Source organism: Candoia aspera, chromosome 6 (assembly GCF_035149785.1).
Source record: "Candoia aspera isolate rCanAsp1 chromosome 6, rCanAsp1.hap2, whole genome shotgun sequence".
NCBI lineage: Eukaryota > Metazoa > Chordata > Lepidosauria > Squamata > Boidae > Candoia > Candoia aspera.
In genome coordinates this window covers 69,892,638-69,915,339 of record NC_086158.1, presented here as the reverse complement: position 1 = coordinate 69,915,339, position 22,702 = coordinate 69,892,638, and the positions used below count along the sequence as shown (strand labels likewise).

At 39.8% G+C, this 22,702-nt stretch overlaps 1 protein-coding gene across 1 annotated transcript in view; it reads right to left on the bottom strand.

Moving 5' to 3' along the window:
* Window positions 1-22,702, bottom strand: part of LRRC27 (leucine rich repeat containing 27) — a 78,217-nt gene that overhangs the window by 8,781 nt on the left and 46,734 nt on the right. The window contains exons 9-10 of the mRNA XM_063306160.1: window positions 17,171-17,310; window positions 1,011-1,137 (exon numbers count right to left, since the gene is read on the bottom strand). Coding sequence (XP_063162230.1) covers window positions 1,011-1,137; window positions 17,171-17,310 — 267 coding nt within the window. The remainder of the gene's footprint in view (window positions 1-1,010; window positions 1,138-17,170; window positions 17,311-22,702) is intronic.

Genomic DNA, 22,702 nt, shown 5'->3' with positions numbered 1-22,702 from the left:
CCTGCATGCTGTCTTGCCGGTAGGTGAAGGGTTGCGAGGCCCCAGCTGGTGCCCCGGGATCGCCCATCATCGGTTTCCTCATTCAGCCGGTGATTGCTGTCAGCTGGGCGATCTCCGTTGCGCTTGTGCTAACAGCTTGGGTGTGCCTCGCGATCCGCTCAGCCTTTGTCTTTTCTTCTTTCTCCTTTGTGAGCTGATGGCTGCTTCCTCCGGCTAGAGTCTGTGGCTGTTGTTGTGCGTGCTATGCTTATCTTGAGCCCCTTCCTCTGCTTCCTCGTTATTGTCATGTGTGCCGTTGTGCTGATGTCTTCAGCTCAACGGCACTCATGACACATGACCACATCAGAATAATACCCTGCACTATTTTTAATCCAGTTCTGTTTCTCTGTATTGCTGGTACTAATATATTGTCAGTTCTAAAAATGATTCCTTTATGGTAGACATAGTATATATAGGTTTCATAATCTATAATACACAGTAATATAATTAATATAATATATAACAGGTATACATAATTGCCATTAGTATTTCAAAAGATCCCTGCTTGAAATGTTCTTTATTTCATTCATTCACAAAGCACCATAATCAGAATTCTGTATCTCATTTCAACTAGTTTTCCTTGATATTTCTTCAGTTTATTTTCTAATATTGGTTTACCTTTTTCATTCATGTTGTTCAACCTATGTAAGCTTTTATCTTCCTGTCCTACAAAGTGATTGCATTTATTTGGGTTAGTTAGTGATTGCTTTGGAATCTTGATTTACATGCAAAACAAAATTCTTGCAAAATAGTTTATGATACAATTTGCTTTTTATCAAGAAGTAAGAGAGGGGACTGGTAAACTCCAAGGGGGTGAGGATGACATGAGCAGAAATCACCTCCTATCTCAGTATTCCAAATCATGATTTGAGTAATTAGGAATGGTATATATGAACTAATCCTATATTTGAAAGGGAATAAATGCAACCTACAATTTCAACGTCTTGATTTGTTTTCTAAATGCAACCTACAGTTTCAAAGTCTTGCTTTGCTTTTGCCATATCTTCTTTGGGTAGTCCTGTTAACTTTTTTCTTCTCTCTTTCATTATTTGTGTGTGTTGTTTAATGCGATTTTCTACTTCCTTGTATTTTGCAGCTCTGAAAGAAACAGAATTAACTATTTTTCCAATAAATACTGTTACAGCAATTAAAAAGCCAAATGATAATGTAAAAAGACTTAACAATTTAAAAGGCTTGAAGCTTCTGAGTGTGTGCATGTTTGGGATATATATTTAAGCTTCTAAAAGCTACAGAATTGAATAAAGCTGTGGAATTTTTAATATGCTTATCCTAGTCTACAGAAAGTTAGGATGCAATCTTGCTTAGAAATAACCTTCAGTAAACTCAGTTAGGATTTAGGAAACACAGAGAGAATTGTACTGTTTGGCATGTTTAAGTTTGCAATCTTAGCTAAAGGAGGTATCATTATCATGTTCTAAAATCAAGAGAATATAAATCTCACAGTTTCACTGTAGGTACTTGGAAACTCACAGGAGCTCTAGTTAATCTCAGATCAATGGACATTTGATTATGAATTGAAAATGGAGCTGTAACTATGGCAGTCTAGACATTCTTGTGTATCATGTTATCTAGAAACAGTCAAACAGCCAGATTCTGGAGATCAAAGCAACTGAAAGGAATCTCTGAGTCAATAACATTTGCTTATCTCAGAACAATTTGGAATGAGAATACAAAAGATGGGACATACCTCTGACTGTGAGGAAAATTACACCAGAAAAGGGAAGACCAGGAAGAGAAACTACCTAAGGCATGGATATGGAGGTAGCTGCATTTACCTTGAGACAGAATAACTTCCCCTTAGTATCCTACATCAGAAATATGAAACCTTAAGCCCTATGTGATTGAAGTGCAACTCCCAGGATCTTTCACACTGGCCATGCTGACTTGGGCTGCTGAAGCCCATCATTCAGCAACTTTAAAGGGTTTCAGGCACTTCAGTTTTGTCCTGGCAGAACCAATGGCCTCAAAGATAAACATTAATAAGAAGTGGCAAAGCTCCATAGCTTTGAGCTCATAGTTGGGGTGAAACTGCCATGTCTAGAACCCAGTTCAAGAGCCACAATAGGTACTTCATAAGAAAATGAGGCTCTATCTGCTTTGCAAACCAGTCATTTTATCTGGGCAGCAAATGAGCAAGATGGCTTGAAATCAAAGAGTGTTTGGTTTGGTTTGGTTTGGTTTGGAGCCCAAAGAAAATGGATTATAACACAGGCACTAATTCTGCAGCACATCAGGCAATACAGAATTGCCACAAGTAAGGCCAGGGTTACAACAGAAAAGCTGTCGACCTTGGATACCAATAAGCAATTACTTCTTATTTAAGTATTCCAATGCAACAAGTTTTTGTTTCTTAAGGAGACCACATATACCACTTCTTTGTAGCAAAGCATCTTTCTGAAAGTTTCCATATATTTCCAAATATACGGAAAAGCATAGTTTTCATGGAGGAAACATGTTAATAAAGTTAACCCATCAGCTAAACATTCCAAGAAGTTCCCTTCTGCTCCCCCATAGTTTTCTTCTCCTTTCCCCCTTCCCAACTATTTTTTTTTCATGCTGGTATCCCTTCCCATGGCCCACCAGGGAAAGATGAAAATGGTTCTTGATTCTTAACTGATCTTTAAAAAAAAGTACACCCCTCTCTCACAACACAATCAAAATCAGCCTACTAACATGGACAGTAAAACACTATACGTTTATATAGATGAGCATATCTCTATTCAGGTTTGGTCCTAAACATTAAACAAACAGCAAGTCATGCTCCTAGCCTTGAGGAGGTATGTAATACCAACAGCTGGCCAAATTGCTTAGCATTAGAAGCAGAATATCTGATGAACATCTTGGCCCCACCCTGGAAGTAAAAATACTATTACAATAACGTTAAATAATGTTCAGTTTGGAGCCTTTTCTTAACAGCCTTCAAATCAGCAGCCTGAGGTGGTTGCCTCATTCACCTTAATAATAGGGCTGGCTTTGAGAGCAGTTATGGATTTCAAAACAGGATACAATAGAACAAATAGCTTTGGGCATATGCAATGGGAGAGAAGAATGCAATCAAGAACTTGGCTTTGGGGGATGAAACCAGACCTACATGAATTTCCTGGTTCCCTCATATAATTAATCCTAGTTGATTGAGTACTGCAACAATCATGGTTCTAGGAGGGAGAATACAGAACGCACATAGTTCAGCAGTGCTTTAATTTGCTTTAACTTTAGTAGTATTATTTTCACTGTTACGGATGCTCAAGGCAAATCACCATCTTTAAATTTTTATATTTTGCTTTATAACACTGAGTCAATGGCAACTGAGGAAGAAAGCATTTTTTAAATAATATAGATCTTCCAAAGATTACCCATGGCCAAGTTGTTTATTTAGCTGAATATTTCTTTTTTCAGGACATTCTATGAAATCTATGAAAACTGGAAAATCTTTTAACTCCAAATTTTGCCAACTTTTTGACAATACTCTGGCACATAGGCAGTAATAACTTTAGTTATCCATTCTATGCATCTGGTTTTATAATAGGGCAAGGAACCTTTAATATTAGAGTATTAATTCATATTTTAGATAAATATCCAAAAAGACAGGAATTGACAACAGCGGTTTGGTTGGATATGGGATAAAAGTAGTTTCAATTTTTGCAGCAACTTTTGGCTGATATGAATTTTATTCTGTTTTTTTTAAATCAAATAGATTACAGTGTGGTATTATAATCCTTTGCCCAGGGTTATTACAAATGGAATTAATTCTTCAAGTCACAAATGTGTCATGGAATTAATCAAGGATGCCATTCAGTGCCTCTTATGTTTAATTTGATATTAGAATAATTAACCTCTCTTATCAGCAATCAAAGGATATTCTGGTTATAAAAGCAGCTGAACACAAAGTATTATAAGATGATAATAATGTCATATTGATGATTATGAAGGTTCTATATGCAAATGTATTGATATAGTATAACAATTTGGTAAATTGTAAAGTTACTCATTTAACTGTAATGTCTCATAGAAATCCTAAGGGCTCTAATATATCAATGGAAATTTGTAAAAAATGAGGTTTTATTTGATATTTGAAATATTTTAAAGAATTTGAAGTAATTATTCCAACAAAATTTTATTTGTAAATGTAAATATGTCAAATTGTTATCTCAGGTTAGTACTGATGATAAACATACGGTTGAAAACCCCAATTATCTAATGGAGAAAGTTAAGTGGATGAAAATAAATGAAAATGTTTATGTCATGTTCATCGTTCCAATGGTTTGAATACATCGTAACGTTTCACATGTCACTCTCCTGTTCCGTGTCTGTCATTTGCGGGGAGGGGAATTTCAGCCGTGCCAGGCTGTAATCTCCTTGCTGTTCTGCAGGAATGTATGTTTGGGTTATGACATGTCTTCAAGGTTACTTTCCCAGGCCGATGTGTGACGGTTGCCAACACCTGGGAGGGGGTGGTTGCTATGGTGGGGCGAGGGGCGGGATTGGGTTTGAAGCGAGGGTATTTAGTTTGTATTTGGCGCGCTTTTGCTCATTCTCAGCTTTCTTCGTACTTTGCATACTATTCATTCAATAAATTAGTTTTCTCTAGTAATTACTGATGAGACTCCTTTTATTGGAATAGGCAATCATTACAGTTTATTACTTCAAGATTGAGACATACACTTAGACGGATTGTTGTATTGATATCTTTAATATCTTCATTTTATTTTAACCAGATGGATAATTTGTTTAGGAAGTTTTGTGGGAAGGAGAAGCCCCAATTTTATTCCCCTGGTTTCATATGATATTAACTTTCAGTTTTCTAGCTTTATCATTTTGTCTTGATTTTTATTTCTTTAGGGAACTCAAATGATAAAATTGAAAAACTATTATGGGTACAATCAGAAAGCTATTACATGGCTTCGCTGAATCTTGGTTCCCTTTTTGGTCAAAATTCAGTTGTATTTTCAGCATTAAAGGCTATAAGACGTATATGTTGGGATGAACTACTGTTTTGAACCTTATTCTCATTCATCTGAATGCATTACTGCATCAAAAACTCCATTATCATTATTATTACCACTGAAGTCTTTTGAATGATTTAAAATCTACAGGATATTTTATAGACAATTAAAGACTATTACTATATAGGTTATTTGTCTGCACTTTGAAATACAAAGAGAATATCCCATATTACTAATCAATGGTTACGGTTCTTAAAAAAACATTCAATATATTTATTGTATTAAAATGAGATTAATTCAACAAAATATTTTTTTGTGTAAATTGGACAAAGAATGCTTAGAAAGGATTAGCTGTCCACTTAATTACTGTGAGTGAAAGGTGAAAGGTCCCCTTTGGGGGGACACTGCTTTCGCAACGTTTTCTTGGCAGACTATATCGGGGTGGTTTGCCCTTGCCTCCCCCAGTTGTCACTTTCCCCAGCAAGCTGGGTACTCATTTTACCGATCTCGGAAGGATGGAAGGCTGGGTCAACCTGAGCCAGTTACCCGAGAATCCAGCTTCTGCTGGGATCGAACTTAGGTTGTGGGGAGAGTTTCGGTTGCAATACTGCCACCTACCACTCTGTGCCACATGAGGCTCTTTAATTACTGTACACTGATAATATAAAAAGATGGAAGGAAACTTACTCATATTTATTTGTTTTATATACCACCAACTTCAATCAACACTTAATGAATTATATATGTCATGAGTACTGATGGTGAGGAGGGGGCCTCTATCCAGGGGGGAAAACGCATGCATAGTACTGAGTTAAGCAGCCATTCAAAGAGACACAGATCAGACCCGCCTTAACCTTTGGGGTTTATCTGTCTGGGTTTTTCCCATGCTTCTTCAGTTTGTTAGAATTTTCTGTCTAACGTAGCAGTAATAAAGTACTAGAGACCTATTCCTTGTCTCAGTGTGGTTCCTGGCTATTAGGACATCAATCCTAACAAACTCACTACTCCCATTGAAAGAGGGAGGAACAAAAAAAAAAAAGGAAGAGACATTTGGGAAAATGTCTTCGAACCAGGAAATTCGGCAGGCCATCCAACAACTGGCAGCAGCATTGCAACAACATCAACAACAATCTCCAGATCAACACATTACAAGCAGCCATGCTACAGCAGTTACAACAACCAGCTCCGATTAACCCACAACCAGTGCCAGCAGCAGCAGCAGCAGCTCCGCCAGTAGTCTTGAGATCCCAGGGCAGTCTACCAGAGAAGTTTGGAGAAGCAGGACAGTTGAGAACCTTTCTCACACAGTGCACAATGTTTTTCGACAGCAGACCGGCAGAGTTTCCCACAGACAGAACCAGAGTCACCTTCATTTTAAGTCTGCTAAAGGGCCCAGCACCCAAATGGGCTATTCCCATGGTGGAGAACAATGACCCAATTCTTAATGACTACCAGAATTTTCTGGCAGGGTTCCGAGCACAGTTTGACAACCCGATCAGAGAGGTCACTGCCAGCCAGGAAATTCAGAAGCTCAAGCAAGGCAACAAGAGAGTGGGAATCTACATTGCTGATTTCAAGCTGTTAGCAGGAGATCTGGACCGGAATGAGAGTGCCTTGAAAGACCAATTCAAACAGGGGCTGGATGAAGAAATTAAAAATGAATTAGTGCGCCAGGGAACACCAGCTACCCTAGAAGGTTTATATCAACTGTCCGTGGTCGTAGACGCCAGGCTAGAAGAGCTCAGACAGATGCAGCCGGGGAGAAACAGGGGCCTCAGAGTGCTTCCAGGATTTCCAGCTCTCTCTGCAGCATCTCCTTACTCAGGACCAGAGGAGCCGATGCAGATCAGGGTGAGCAGGAGGCTTATTTCCGAGGCTGAGAGACAGAGAAGGAGAGAGAGAGCCCTCTGTTTCTACTGCGGAGTCCAGGGGCACATGGTGAGAGCTTGCCCAGTGAGAAGCCAAGCAAATTCTGTAAGAGCCCCAGGGCAAGCAGCAGAACCAAGAGCCACCTCCACCTCAACTTCCAACCAGGGAAACTCCGTCAGTCTCCCTCCACAGAGCTCAGCAGGGAGACCATCAATCAATTAAGAAGGGCTCATTCCGAGGATTCCAGGCAATCCTTTTACTACTTACCAGTCATAATGCACATAAACCCAGAGCACCAGGTCAAGCTAGAGGCCCTCGTGGATTCCAGAGCTTCCACCAATTTTATTGATGTACAGACTGTACAAGACCTCAACATCCCAACCATAGAATTGCCACGTCCCATAGAAGTTGAGACCATTGACGGCCAGCCCCTCAAGGCAGGGCCGATTAGAAGTTTCACAGAACCTTTGCAACTAACAACGGGAGACCACACTGAGTGGATCCAACTTTATGTTACTGCATCACTTAATGTGCCTATAGTCCTGGGCACACCTTGGCTGAAGATCCACAACCCATTGTTGAACTGGACTACGGGAGCAATCTCCTTCCCAGCTAAGGAATGCCAGCACCACAAGATTCAAGCCACTCTCCTCTCTCCAGCAACCAACGCAGTCACGGAAGCAGGGGGTGTCCAGTTGCCAGCCAAGTATGCAGATTTCGCAGATGTTTTCAGTGAACAAGAGGCCACAGCACTACCCCCCCCCCATAGGGACTGTGATTGCACCATTGAGTTGATACCAGGAGCCAAGATTCCAGCAAGGAAATAATATTCCATGTCTCCCAAGGAACTAGCCACCTTAAAGGATTACTTGGATTCTAATCTCCAAAAAGGTTTCATCCGACCATCTACTTTCCCAGCGTCTGCTCCTACCTTCTTTGTACCAAAGAAGCCTGACCCGTTGGCCAGGAGGCACCCATGAGAGTGGTACACGATTTCAGTTCCCTCAATAAACTCACGGTCAAAGAAAATTACCCACTCCCTCTAATATCTGATCTGCTGGATCGCTTACAGAAAGCACGCATTTTTACTAGGTTGGACCTCAGGAATGAGTACAGTCTGATCCAGATGAAAGAGGGGCATGAATATCTGACTGCCTTCGATACCAGGTTTGGTAAATTTGAGTACCTTGTTTTGCCCTTTGGCTTGTCTAATGCAGGAGCCATATTTTCCCGATTTATGAATCAAATTTTCTTGGATTTACTAGATAAGTATCTGGTCATTTATCTAGATGACATATTAATATTCTCTGAGGATGCTACAACTCATGTAACCCATGTACGTAATGTCTTACAAACACTGAGAGAGAACAAGCTGTTCGCCAAGCTAGAGAAGTGTGCCTTCGATTTAACTGAATTACATAAAATATCAACAGAAGGCTATAAAATATCAACAGAAGGCATATCCATGGATCCTTCTAAGGTCCAAGCAATTCTCTCTTGGCAACCCCCCCGAAATGTGAAAGAGGTACAAAGATTTCTAGGGTTTTGCAATTTTTACAGGAGATTCATAAATAAATTTAGTGACAGGGCTAAACCCCTCACACAGCTTTTGAAGAAAGGATCAAAATTCATTTGGGGGGAGAGAAAGCAAGCAGCCTTCCAAGAATTTAAGCAACTCTTTGCATCCCAGCCGCTTTTAAAGCACCCCGATCCCACGAAGCAATTCATAATGCATTCAGATGCTTCAGATATTGCCATTGGTGCGGTTTTATTGCAATATACAAACAAAACCAAGAATACATTGCTCCCTTGTGCATTTTTCTCCCGCGTGCTCTCACCAGCAGAGAGAAACTATGATGTTTTTAACAAGGAGTTGCTAGCAATTAAAGCAGCATTTCAAGAGTGGAGGCACTGGCTAGAAGGTGCAACCTTTCCTGTGAAAGTTTGCACCGATCACAAGAATTTACAGCTTCTACAAAACACCAGATCCCTCACCCCATGCCAAATCAGATGGAGCCAGTTTTTCTCCCATTTCAATTTTGTTATTACTTATGTTCCCGGGGCGCAGAACTGTTTGGCAGATGCCCTGTCTCGATCCATTCAGGCAACCCCCACTACTCACCAGGAGGTACAGACTACTATATTACAACCTCACAACTTTCAGCAGTCTATGAGGGGGAACCAGACAGAGATTTTAGCAGCAGGCAGACAAGCAGAGGACAAGAGTCAGAGCTCAGCAACAACAGGACCCATATGTCAGGGCCAGGATGGATGACCTCCAGAGGGGCCCACAAGACACTACCTCCCCCTTTACTGCAGAGGCAGGAATCCTCTGGCATAGTGGGCGATTATGCATTCCCCCCTCATTGAGGGAAGAAGTACTGAGACTTTGCCACGACCATCAAATGGCAGGCCACAGAGGTGTTTTCAAAACTCTCCATAGAGCTCTGAGAGACTACTCGTGGCCTAAGATGACTGCAGACATAAAGGGCTATGTGGCTTCTTGTCATACCTGTAGACGAGCCAAGCCTCTCTCAGGGAAGCCCACAGGACTCTTGCAACCCCTACCCACCCCTAGTAGGTCTTGGGATACAATCTCCATGGATTTCATCACTGATTTACCCCCAGTCCAGGGGCTGACTTCCATACCAGTGGTGGTGGACCTTTTCACTAAAATGGTGCATTTTATTCCTTGCAAAGGCCTCCCATCTGCACAAGCCACAGCACAGTTGTTTATGGACCATGCTTTTCAGTATAGAGGCATGATAAATCACTTGGTGAGTGACAGAGGCCCTCAGTTCACTTCCAGGTTCTGGAGGGCCCTTTTCCAGTCATTAGGGGTCCAGATCCACCTATCATCATCGCATCATCTGGCTAGTAACGGGCAAGCTGAGAAAATTAACCAATGGTTACAGCAGTATCTCAGGTGTTATACCACTTATCAGCAAGACAATTGGCCAGCCCTGCTCCCCATGGCAGAATTTACTTATAACAACTCTGTGCAATCCTCTACCAAGATGTCTCCTTTCCAAGCACTCTACAGGGTTAACCCTCGGGTGTTGCCCATCTCCTCCCAGCAGGGAACTGTTCCAGCCGTGGCTGATTTTCTTAAAGAGCAACAAACTGCACAGGAGTTGTTAAAGGAGCAGCTGAACAGGGCAAAGAGTGCTTACAAGAGAGCTGCAGATGCTCACAGACAAGAGGGGCCAGCGATTGCGGTAGGAGACAAAATGTGGCTGTCTACCAAGTTTTTGACTTCTACCAGACCCTCCAAGAAGTTGGACTCTAAGTTTGTCGGCCCTTTCACTGTGGTACAGCAGATAAATCCAGTGTCTTATTGCTTAAAGCTGCCAGCATCCATGAAAATCCATCCAGTCTTTCACAGAGCCTTGCTAGCCAAAGACCCTCCCCCAAGTACCTTACGATCGCAACTGCCCCCCCTCCAGTAATTGTGGAGGGGGAGGAGGAATACGAAGTCGAGGAAATTCTGGACTCTAGGAGGAGGGGAAGGGGCATCCAATATTTCATACACTGGAAAGGGTACCCTGAGGAAGAGCGCACGTGGGAGAATGCCAGAGATGTGCATGCACCAACACTGGTTCATTGATTCCATCAGCTTTTCCCTCACAAACCCAAGCCTCGCACTCTACCAGAGATTCCTCACTTGACTGAGCAAGCAGAGGAATCCCAAGCAGGGGCGTTTGTAAGTTGGCAACCTCCACCCCCACCTGAGGCTCTGAGGCCAGAGACAGAGGAGGAGGGAGAGCCGCAGCCCTCCACCTCGGGCGTGCATTTCCCAAGGGGGAGGGGGGAAGAATCATCTAATTATCTAGCTATTTTCCAGCAGCAGCCACCTGGGCCAGAAGCATTATCAGACGTGGAGAGCAGCACTGATTCGTCCTTGGAGGAGTTTTCCTTTGAAGAATTTCCATCGTTGCCCAGTTCCCATGGGAGCTTAGAGGGGGAGATGGACTCTTATGAGACCTCTGGAAGGGAGGGGGCTGAAATGGAATGTGAATCTGGAGGGGAGGGTGATGTCATGAGTACTGATGGTGAGCAGGAGGGGGCCTCTATCCAGGGGGGAAAACGCATGCGTAGTACTGAGGAGTTAAGCAGCCATTCAAAGAGACACAGATCAGACCCGCCTTAACCTTTGGGGTTTATCTGTCTGGGTTTTTTCCCACGCTTCTTCAGTTCATTAGGATTTTCTGTCTAATGTAGCAGTAATAAAGTACTAGAGACTTCTTCCTTGTCTCAGCGTGGTTCCTGGCTGTTAGGACAATATATGATATGGTCTTGTTTCATTATTGGCTAATTTGGCTTAATTCCTTAGTTTGTTATTTTTTTCCAAATTAATTGTTTTATTATAGAATACATTGTAGAATACAAATAATAGCTAAGTACAGTGGTGTCTATACAATAGAAACTAACTGTTAATGCTGTGATAATTAAATTAATCCTTTCTAAATAGAAACTCCATGTTAAATATGATTTCTAAAATATGTATGAACATAGAGTTGCTTATATTCTACAGTTGATGCTTAGTATGACATTGATAAGAAGTTGCAAAGTGCACTGCATTATTTTTTAATATGAAAAAAGTTTATACCTTTGAACTTAATACTGAAGTCTCTACTATATTACTATTTATTGTTATTGATAAGTATTAAAGAAACAAAACGGGAAAAGAGAAAAAGAGAAAAAAGAACTGTTTGGAAAAGGTAAATACTGTAGGTATTTAATCTCTAACCGTCCCCTTCTCTGTACTCCAATTTGCACTGTTTATCAACATTTAAACCCCCTTAAAAACCATGCTATATATGTTTGTATTTGTCTTGCTGTGATGTGTTGTATATATGGAACACAATGTATGGGATTTAAATGTCAATATGATGTTGAATAAATATAGTCAAAAATTATCAATATATGAAGAATTTCGGATTTATTGACCATGGATAAAGATTATTGTACTGTATTACAACTGAAAGATAGCAATACCCTTCACTTACAGTTTTGGACTGATGATACTTGTTCACTCTGCTTATGACCTAACTCTCTATCAATGTAATAGAAATTCTCACCAATATTATTCCATGTGGTCATGGTTTAATCCTATGTTTAATATTCAGAAAACAGCTGTTTCCTCTACATTCCTTTCCTCTCCTATTTTTTGTTCATTTTTTTTGGCTATTTTTTTTCAATCTCTTAATTTTTTGTACATTAAAGCAATTAAAAGAAACTTGCTGATATAATTTGAAATGCTAATGCTTCCAAATGGGGCATGTTTTCTACCAATGGCCTTTTCTGGCCAGGAGATGACTTGGATGGCTTTTCATATATCCGGAGTTCTTGTGGGAATAATTCCTTTTAATGTAATCTCTAGAGGACATGCCAAGGTAATTAGGCAACTAGGCTACTGCTACCATCTGGGGCTCTCTTGTCCTTGGCAATCTTAAAGCCCCCTGCTCTTTCTGATTTTTCTGAGAACAAAACAAATATCACTGCACTTAGGCATAAAACCATCATAGCTGCACATCCTTGTAGCACTGACCTGTGTTTTTTTGAATTTGACTTAAAAATTCATAATGATAATGAGGGCAGGATGATCCACCAAGCACTTCTTTTATTGGCTATCCTATATTTCAAGTATTATATTCTACATTATTTAATTTTTATTTGAACATTTCGTTAGATGTATACCCTGCTTTTCCTCAAAGAGCCCATGGTGACATAAAAAGCAGTTCCTCTTTCAGTTTCCTCCACAATAACTTTGTGAGTTGTCTGAAGTCACCCAGTGAGCTTCTATGACTAAGAAGATGAACTTGTGTTTCCAATACTAGTTTAATATTTTAACTTCTATATGACACTTTCCATATGGGCTTTATTCTCTTTATTTTATTTCTTTGAAAATTACATTATCTCTTTTGTTACACAATTCAAGACACATCCTAGTTGCCATTAGGTGGTCTGCGGTATTTCCATGCTTCTTTCCTGCATGTATCTTCAAATGACAAATGAATATATATTTGTGTACAAACATAATGTCTGCAGGTATCTTCAGAAATCACAGTTTGGTTTATTATAGTAGTGCTTGTCTATTCAGGCATGATTCTTAAAAAAAACCCTGTGCAAAATATTTCTAACACTGAAACTTCTGAAAAACCAGCAATAATATCTATTCCATCTGTACGCAGAGAAGGAGAAGGCTTGTGCCATTGTTTTAGAGATCAACAGAATATTACCACATCGCTTGTTCTCTCTGATCACTGTGTATCAACTACTTTGCTATCAGCTAAGGAAAAGATTCTTTAAGCTGATTAAGCACAAAGCATCTGCCTCCTGCCTTCAGGCTTTTACAAGCTTTAAAGCAGTTACAGACATTTTTCCTCTGAAGTGCCCAGTTATTAACATGAAGTTTCCAAAGAGGAGCTTACAGAGCAAAATCCAGGAAGAAGGAGAAACTATATTAGGTTGGTGTAGCAAGATCACATTTAAACTTTAAATAATACTTTTACAGACAACGTATGTACAGGAAAAGGTATAAAAGAAAAGAAAAACCACAGTGAGAAAAGGCCATAATTTGTAAGAAGTTCAGCTTGTAACATTTCTAAGCAAACCTTAACTGTGTGCAAGTTCAATGGCCATACACAACATCAAAATCAGACAGTCACTCTTTATTTGTGTACATTAAGGCTTATACAGTGTGTCTCAGGTGATACCTTTGCCTTTCACTTCAACCCTTGAAAGAGATGAGTATCCCATACCCTATCTTAGTTGTGCTGAAGATGTCACTGAAGAGACATGCACACACACATGCACACACATTTCCACAAGGAACTGGAACCTCCACTATTAGGTTATCATCTCATGTGGAAACAATTGCATTAGAGCTAGACTCCTCACTGGGGACAATCGAGCTCTAAGCATGGAGACCACTTCACCTGTGTTCCCTTGTGTCACCACCACGACTAGGAGCAGGGGGAGAATACTCATTGCTCCTCACAGGTTGAACTGGACTGTGCAATTAAGGCATGACCAGAACTTACATTTTACATGTCATGGACAGTGAGCCCCACTGATTACATTTTTTCCATGTCTATGTCTGTATGTTTGCAGGTATGCAGCACCATTCATCTGATAAAGTAGTATGAATTCATGAAAACTTATTCACAATAAACATTAGTCCTTAGCAGGGATAGGAACCCATGGACCTGAAGATGTTACTGAGCTACAACTTATATTAACCTTCACTATGTTTGACTGAAGTTGTAGGGAACTGCAGTTCAGCAGCATCTGAAAGGCCATAGTTTTTCCACCCTTCCTATAAGGTATCACAATTCTAATTTCTGACTATAAAATTTCTCTGCAAAGTTCTAATGCTTTTTGAAGCTCTACTCCATCAGTGGGCCAACATAAATCAAGCTTTAGCATCAAAATAATGGTTCTTGGCTTGTATGCTTTCCTTCCTGTGCATCTTTAAAGAATTGGGAAGCTTTTGCTTCCTTTTTCAGGAAAACCACAGCTTTGAATGTCTTTTTAATAAAATAATTAGTTCAAATTATATCCCATCTTTCTACTGAAGCAAGAAGGAATTGGAAAAACTATACTATAAATTAATTGATGGACTCTGAACTATAGTATAAGAAGTTGGTTTGTTTAAATACCCAATTGTTAAGGTTAGCCAAAGTTTGGCTAATCTATGATTAATCAAACAGGAAAGAGAAGCTTCTGATTTTTCTGCAACTGAGATGAAGGACAGGTGTAAGGGTGTGCAACTCATTCATGGTACATGAAACCATGCGTGAACATTTTGGGTATAGAACAGGGAGCGCTAATGCATTTTGTTCTAAGCTCCTGGGAGAATGACCTGACAAAAATCTAATAAACACACAAATAAATACTAGAAAATACTGGTTTCTTTCCAAGTAGAAACATGGAGGGTGGATGTATGTGTTCTATTTCTCTTTCCTGTACCAAATTTTAAACAGTGTTAGTCATGAGAGATGTGTTTATAGAACAGAATCTTATCTTACTTTTTCAGAACTGACATGCCACATAGTACTAATGAAAGGGTAGAACAAACTAGTTTAACTTAAACTGGAGGACTCTTGGGTCAAATCTCTGCTCATTGGCAAACTTACCCTGTCGAATAAATTGAAGGGTGAGAGGAAGCACACAAACAAAAAATCACCGTACATCATTATACATTCCTTGGAGGACAGATGGAACAGTATTGTAATACTTTCTCCACACTTTCACAAAGAAAGGCATTTCCTATTTGTTTAGGTCCTCTCTCCCACACCTGTTTGAAAGGTAGTGAACATCATCTTCTATACCAGCCTTTCTCAGCCTTTTGACCCTGGAGGAACCCTTGAAATATTTTTCAGGCCTCGGGGAACCCCTGCACATTCAGGCTCAAATATAGGCCAGACATTAACAGTGTTCTTAAACTAAAAATAAAGAATGAAACTTACCTTTTTAATGTGAAGTTGCCTGAATTTGAAATCATTTTTCAAAGAAATCGTGATCTCCCAGGGAACTCTTCGTGACCTGTCACGGAACCCTAGGGTTCCAAGGAACCCTGGTTGAGAAACCCTGTTCTAGACTATACTTAGTAGAAAAGGGAACAGATTGTAACTTTTTTTCCTATTCACAAGGAGAGAATCCTTACTATCCATTTGCCTTGGATGTTTGAATCATTATATTTTACAGGGATTGGATTCAGCTATGCCAGTGTTATCCATGTGGAATTTTGACTCCTCCTTTAAATACCTATATAGGATCCCACTTCTGGGATGAATAAGAACATCAAAGTTTTTGGTTGTTTGGTTTTTTTAAACTGCCAACCAGAAACTGTTAAGCCTTTAATTGAATCCCTAGTTTCTCTTTTGTCTCATAAAACCTAGTAATCAGCTGCACTGCCCTTTTATGGCAGCCATTCATTATATAACATTGACAGCAACATATTGATATAATGAACGTCATCCCCTTCAGGCGTAAAGTACTTTTTCTTTTAAAATGCTAGTGGCATCTATATGTTAGCATAGAACTTTGAGTTAGAGTGTGGGAGCTGATGCAATGCACTTATGAAATTACAGAGGAGAAGGAGAACCTAGTTGTTAATTGGTTTTGCTAAATCTGAAAGAAGGCGGGCCTGAAATGTTAGAAAACTGTAATGCCAGTTTCTCAATGAGAAAGTATTTGCAGTGTATCAATTAGCATTTTGCTTAAAATAACATGTTGTACACATCTCCCACTGAATATTGAATAAATACTTCCATTTCATAAAACAGGCTTCTGGCTATGATAATGGGTTGAGCAGATATAAAGGGCATGATGGTTATTTGGGCGTGGGGAGGGAGAGAAAGTTAATTAATATACTGCTCAGCTGGAGTTGAGATAACTTAAAGGAAATTTTGGACATTATATAGAAACAAAGAAAAGAAAAAAGCATTGTGTTGCTCCAGACACAAGGCCTTATTACTGGAGTATCTCCAAACAGCCACATCTCTTTGCGTGCACCCATATAGCCATGTTAAAGAGCTCTCTTCCAATCAATGTACCAACAGAAAAGTGTGCCAGCATAAACTAGCTACCCTCAGTTGAGTCCTATTCTGCTTCAGTAATGAGCCTGGTAAGTGGTGTTGTCCTTACCTATTTTAATACAAGAAAAGTGATTTGTGGATTCCCCTGGTTTCATTTCCACTCCCACTGAGTACCAACTACTGGCTTGAGAAACAATGATCAATCACTCTTTTGAGGTAAAGCAAGGATGGACAAGTTTAGGTGTATGATAGAACAGCTGGTTTAACTACTTGTCAAATTGCCCAACTTACAATTTACAGGTGCAGAGCTGTTATTGTTGTTTTGAAAGAGGGGTAAATTTGTGTTTATAAAGAGCCCACATAAAACCTGACAAACATTATGATAAGCTCAGGTCAGGCTTTACATGGATACTACTGTGGAATCCAGATGTCCTGTCTTTCCTGAAGCCCAAGCCAAAATGTCCAGGAAGGGTGGTGCCTGCAACAGCCTAAAATTGTACATAGGAGCTTGGCAGATGCCAAACCCTGATTACATCATAAATTACATCATCAGTGAAGTATATTAGATTGTGTCTATGGCAAAAATTGTGTTGGGAGAAGAGGGAAAACAGTGCAAAAACAACTTTGAACAGTCTCAGCCCAGGTGAAGAATGAGACGAAAGCAATGTCATAAGGACATGGCATAAAAGTTGATTACTAGGACATGTTTTTACTACAGTTAGGGGGACGTGAGGCTGAACCCTTTGTTCTTACCTGAAGGCATCAATTGCTTTCATTGAATTTATATTTTGTGCTGCTTCCATGTGTTCATCCTGGTCAGATGGTTCTTCCCAGCCTTCTAACTTATCATTGCATTTCATATTATCTGTAGCATAAGGTGCATTTTGTGATACCTAAAGAAAATGTGGGAAATCATGACATTAGAACTTGGAGAAGAAGAGTAACTCATTGTGTTGGCTGGATTTAATGCAGGACAATGATATGCCTTAAACGTCTCCTAGCAGCGAGTGGTTAAAGTGTTGGAGGGGGACTGGGAAGACACAGAGTCAAATCTAGCTACAGCCATGAGAGCTCACTTTGTCTCAACTTCAGGGTGGGAGGAAGAAGTGCTGTGTATGCCACCTCGAATTCCTGGAGAACAGGCAGAATATAATCAATGAAACAAACAAACAAATACTGACGCTACAAAATTTTTTGTTTACATTTCACCAATGTTAATTCTTCCTTCACAACTCATTAAATCAAATGTAACAATTTCAAATATTACAGCAGCTATTCCCTAATCACAGTTTGAGCAAGAAAGCTGAGTGTATCATATACAGTACCTAACAGCTTACTTTTTCTCTCATATGAAGGATTGAAGGCAAACTATATTTTTAAGACATCAAGAGGTTAAAGGCAATCAATAATCTCTCCCTAAAAGATGTACAAATGCAACAGGACTCCTTAATTTAGTTACCCAGTTCTACTCTCTAGAAAAGTTCCCACTACTCACATTGGCATTCCCTACCAGAGGCCAGTTATGTTTGGAAGAGAAGAAACCAAACATAGCTGATGGGAAATTGTTTGTTTTCCATCAACAAGTTCTCAGAGTCTGTGGAATCAAACTGAGAAATGACTGGCCTGATTTCTTTCGGCTGCAGTATCACCCCTCTCGTATCTAGAGCTAGAACTGCTATCACAGTTCAATCAAAGTAGATCTATGTGATTTAAGAGACTGCACCTACTTGGCTGTACAAAACAACTTACAATATATTTTTCCCAGCAAAAGCCATTTTTCCCAAGAAGCACATGCTGACTTTCTGTGGGCATCTGGCCTCCCTTTCTATACATTTATGTCTTGAGCCATTAGATTCTCATTTGGTCAGTCAATACTTGACCACTAGTCCATTTTCTAATTATATCCATGTTTCTTATCCTTCACTGACTTATTTGGCTCCTTGATTTCCACTCTGTCTGCAACTATGTCTTCTACATCTGGCCTATTTAACACTCACATATTTTGCCAAAAACAGACCCTAATTTCAGCCTATTACAAATGTAGCCCCAAATCTAATAGCAGAAATGAGCATTGCCAGCAACTGTGGCATTGAGCAACAATTATAAGATGTCCTCAAAATCATATGAGAGACTGGTTTTTCCATTTTGATCTATGGCTCAGCCAGCACTTTAGCTGAGATAGGGATCTATCATAGATAACAATTCCAATCCAGCCAGTGTCAGAAGTGAAGAGCATACGAGTTTAACAATAGAAAGGTAGGCTCAGAAACTCACTGCATGACTTTGGGGTAATCTTGATGACAGTTATATGTGAAGAAAACTGCTGAGATTCATTTAATCATGATGGCATATAAAAGAGAGAGAGAAAGAAGTGAAGGACATGCTCATCATTTTGGAAGGATACAGTATTAATGGTGTTTAAAAATCATACTCTTTGGGGATATGCCAATCACTGCTTCATTTCTCACATAAATTAAAATCATGCAAGAATGGAAACAAGCTCCTCCGAGCATTGAATCAACATGGCTCATTGTCCTTGAAATTTTCCTGTAGATCGAAACATTTCAGAAACAATCATTTATTAAGAATGCCAATTAATAAAATCACCTTCTTTTATTATAACTGGTCTTTATGGTTTCATCCCAAACTATGTGTAAATTTAAAGGTGATTGGATCCCTTGGATGGATCACTGATATAGGAAGTGCATAGGCTTCATGTTCTTGTCCTTTTGAGTTTCTATTTAGTTCAGAGCACAACTTCTGTAACTTCCTCAACAGATCCCATCTTAAGATGGGTGCAAACAGACAAGAAGTCTATTCTAAGAGTGTCAGTTTTAATGAAATGACATTTGTGAATGCTCTCCTTTCTAAAACCTAAAGTTAATTACATCCAATTTCCCATCTTTCAGAAGTACATAGCATCTTTGACAGTTGTATGACATAAATAAGCATGCATGGAGAGCAGTTTGATGGCTTGTCTGAGTGACATCCAGGCATGCAGCTGTGAAAAGATGGCATTTTCCACTTGAATTTGTTCTGAAAGCTATTGTTTGGGGAAGCAACTCATGATCCACACTTTGAGAGCTGACTTGCTTATAATATTCATGAATTATGAGATATCACAATATAAAATCAGTTTGAAGTTTATAAACCCCTATCTTATTTTATTTATTAAATTATACCTGCACTATACATGGAATATTGGCTGTTAACCATAGCCATGTGGCAATCAACAGTACCATAAAATTACAATGAAAATACAACAGAACACCCGTAATATAAAATTAAAAATGGCAAAATAAATAAATAAATAAATAAAAAACAGTGGCATTATTTCACCTTCCACAGACTCTCTGAAACAATTCAATTTTTAAAAGCTTATGGAAAGCCAATAACTTCATGGACGTTGTTGTTGTTATTGTTGTACATGGCACTGAATGCCATGTCAAAGCAATGTGAGGAACTATTGGGAGCCGCCTGCCTCTCCTCTTACACAGCAGGTTGCCTCACACCTTAAAATAAGTAGTTATAGGAAAAAATATCTAGAAGCCATTACTTCCAAAAATAAGAGAATTCTATAAACTGTAATTATAAAAACAAACAGCAAACAAACAAAACCCCTCATTGCTAGAATTTCTTTCTAATTATTCTATTTTAATGAAAATGTATTAATAGGAAGTCTAATCATTTTTGCAAGAAGGAAAACTAACATAATTCTCAGTATTAGAAGGAAAGGGATTATCAAAAGCGGAGGGCTAATGCTGCCAAATGATACAGAAGGCATCCAGGCTCCAAGAATCAAATATCTCATTGTCTATCTCCTAAGTCCTGTTGTTGCTTTTAAAATCAGACAATAACCTACCTATTGTGGTCATCTTTACAGAGAACAGCCCTCCACTTCAAAGCACCTTCTGTCTGAAGAACTTTTCAATCCACTGGATAAAAAAATCCATTTCCACCACTCCAGTAAGATACAAAGCAAGGGGAATTAGAAAAGCAGGCCTATTCTGCTGCTCAGGGGTCACCCAGACTAAACAGTTATATATTTCATCTGTTAATATACCTCTCCTTATAGTGAAATGTATTACACATCTATTTATTTGTTTTTTTCTAAATTCACATGCATATATACAAATTAGCACATGCACACATTATGTCTTCAGCAAAGGATCGTTACCTTGTCGTGGTGCTGGAGCTTGAGCACCTCAATGATGCCATGAGCTAAACCGTGAAGGGCCACCCAAGACGGGAAGGTCATGACAGAGAGGTCAGACTAAATGCGATCCCTGGGGAAGGTAATGGCAACCCACTCCAGTATTCTTGCCGTGAAAACTAAATGGATCAGTACAACCAGAGATATGTCGATATACCATCGGAAGGTGAGACCCCCAGGTCGGAAGATGGTCAAAATGCTACTGGGGAGGAACAGAGGATGAGCTCAACTAGCCCCAGACGTGATGATGCAGCTAGCTCAAAGCCGAAAGGACGGCTAGCGGCCGATGGTGCTGGTGGTGAACGGCGAATCCGATGTTCTAAGGATCAACACACCATTGGAACCTGGAATGTAAGATCTATGAGCCAGGGCAAATTGGATGTGGTTATTGGTGAGATGTCAAGATTAAAGATAGACATTCTGGGCGTCAGTGAACTGAAATGGACTGGAATGGGCCACTTCACATCAAATGACCACCAGATCTACTACTGTGGACAAGAGGACCACAGAAGAAATGGAGTAGCCTTCATAATTAATAGTAAAGTGGCTAAAGCAGTGCTTGGATACAACCCAAAAAACGACAGAATGATCTCAATTCGAATTCAGGGCAAGCCATCTAACATCACAGTGATCCAAATATACACCCCAACCACAAATGCTGAAGAAGCTGAAGTAGAGCAGTTCTATGAGGATCTGCAGCACCTACTGGACAACACGCCTAAAAGAGATGTTATTTTCATCACAGGAGACTGGAATGCTAAGGTGGGCAGTCAAATGACACCTCGAATTACAGGTAAGTATGGCCTGGGAGAACAAAATGAAGCAGGACATAGGCTGATAGAATTTTGCCAAGACAATTCACTCTGCATAACAAACACTCTCTTCCAACAACCTAAGAGACGGCTTTATACATGGACTTCACCAGATGGACAACACCGAAATCAGATTGATTACATCCTTTGCAGCCAAAGGTGGCGGACATCTGTACAGTCGGTAAAAACAAGGCCTGGAGCTGACTGTAGTTCAGATCACGAACTTCTTCTTGCACAATTTAGGATCAGACTAAAGAGATTAGGGAAGACCCACAGATCACCTAGATATGAGCTCACTAATATTCCTAAGGAATATGCAGTGGAGGTGAAGAATAGATTTAAGGGACTGGACTTAGTAGATAGGGTCCCGGAAGAACTCTGGACAGAAGTTGGCAGCATTGTTCAGGAGGCAGCAACAAAATACATCCCAAAGAAAGAGAAAACCAAGAAGGCAAAATGGCTGTCTGCTGAGACACTAGAAGTAGCCCAAGAAAGAAGGAAAGCAAAAGGCAACAGTGATAGGAGGAGATATGCCCAATTAAATGCAAAATTCCAGAGGTTAGCCAGAAGAGATAAGGAATTATTTTTAAACAAGCAATGCGCGGAAGTGGAAGAAGACAATAGAATAGGAAGGACAAGAGACCTCTTCCAGAAAATTAGAAACATCGGAGGTAAATTCCAGGCCAAAATGGGTATGATGAAAAACAAAGATGGCAAGGACCTAACAGAAGAAGAAGAGATCAAGAAAAGGTGGCAAGAATATACAGAAGACCTGTATAGGAAGGATAACAATATCGGGGATAGCTTTGACGGTGTGGTCAGTGAGCTAGAGCCAGACATCCTGAAGAGTGAGGTTGAATGGGCCTTAAGAAGCATTGCTAATAACAAGGCAACAGGAGACGACGGCATCCCAGCTGAACTGTTCAAAATCTTGCAAGATGATGCTGTCAAGGTAATGCATGCTATATGCCAGCAAATTTGGAAAACACAAGAATGGCCATCAGACTGGAAAAAATCAACTTATATCCCCATACCAAAAAAGGGAAACACTAAAGAATGTTCAAACTATCAAACAGTGGCACTCATTTCACATGCCAGTAAGGTAATGCTCAAGATCCTGCAAGGTAGACTTCAGCAGTTCATGGAGCGAGAATTGCCAGATGTACAAGCTGGGTTTAGAAAAGGCAGAGGAACTAGAGACCAAATTGCCAATATCCGCTGGATAATGGAAAAAGCCAGGGAGTTTCAGAAAAACATCTA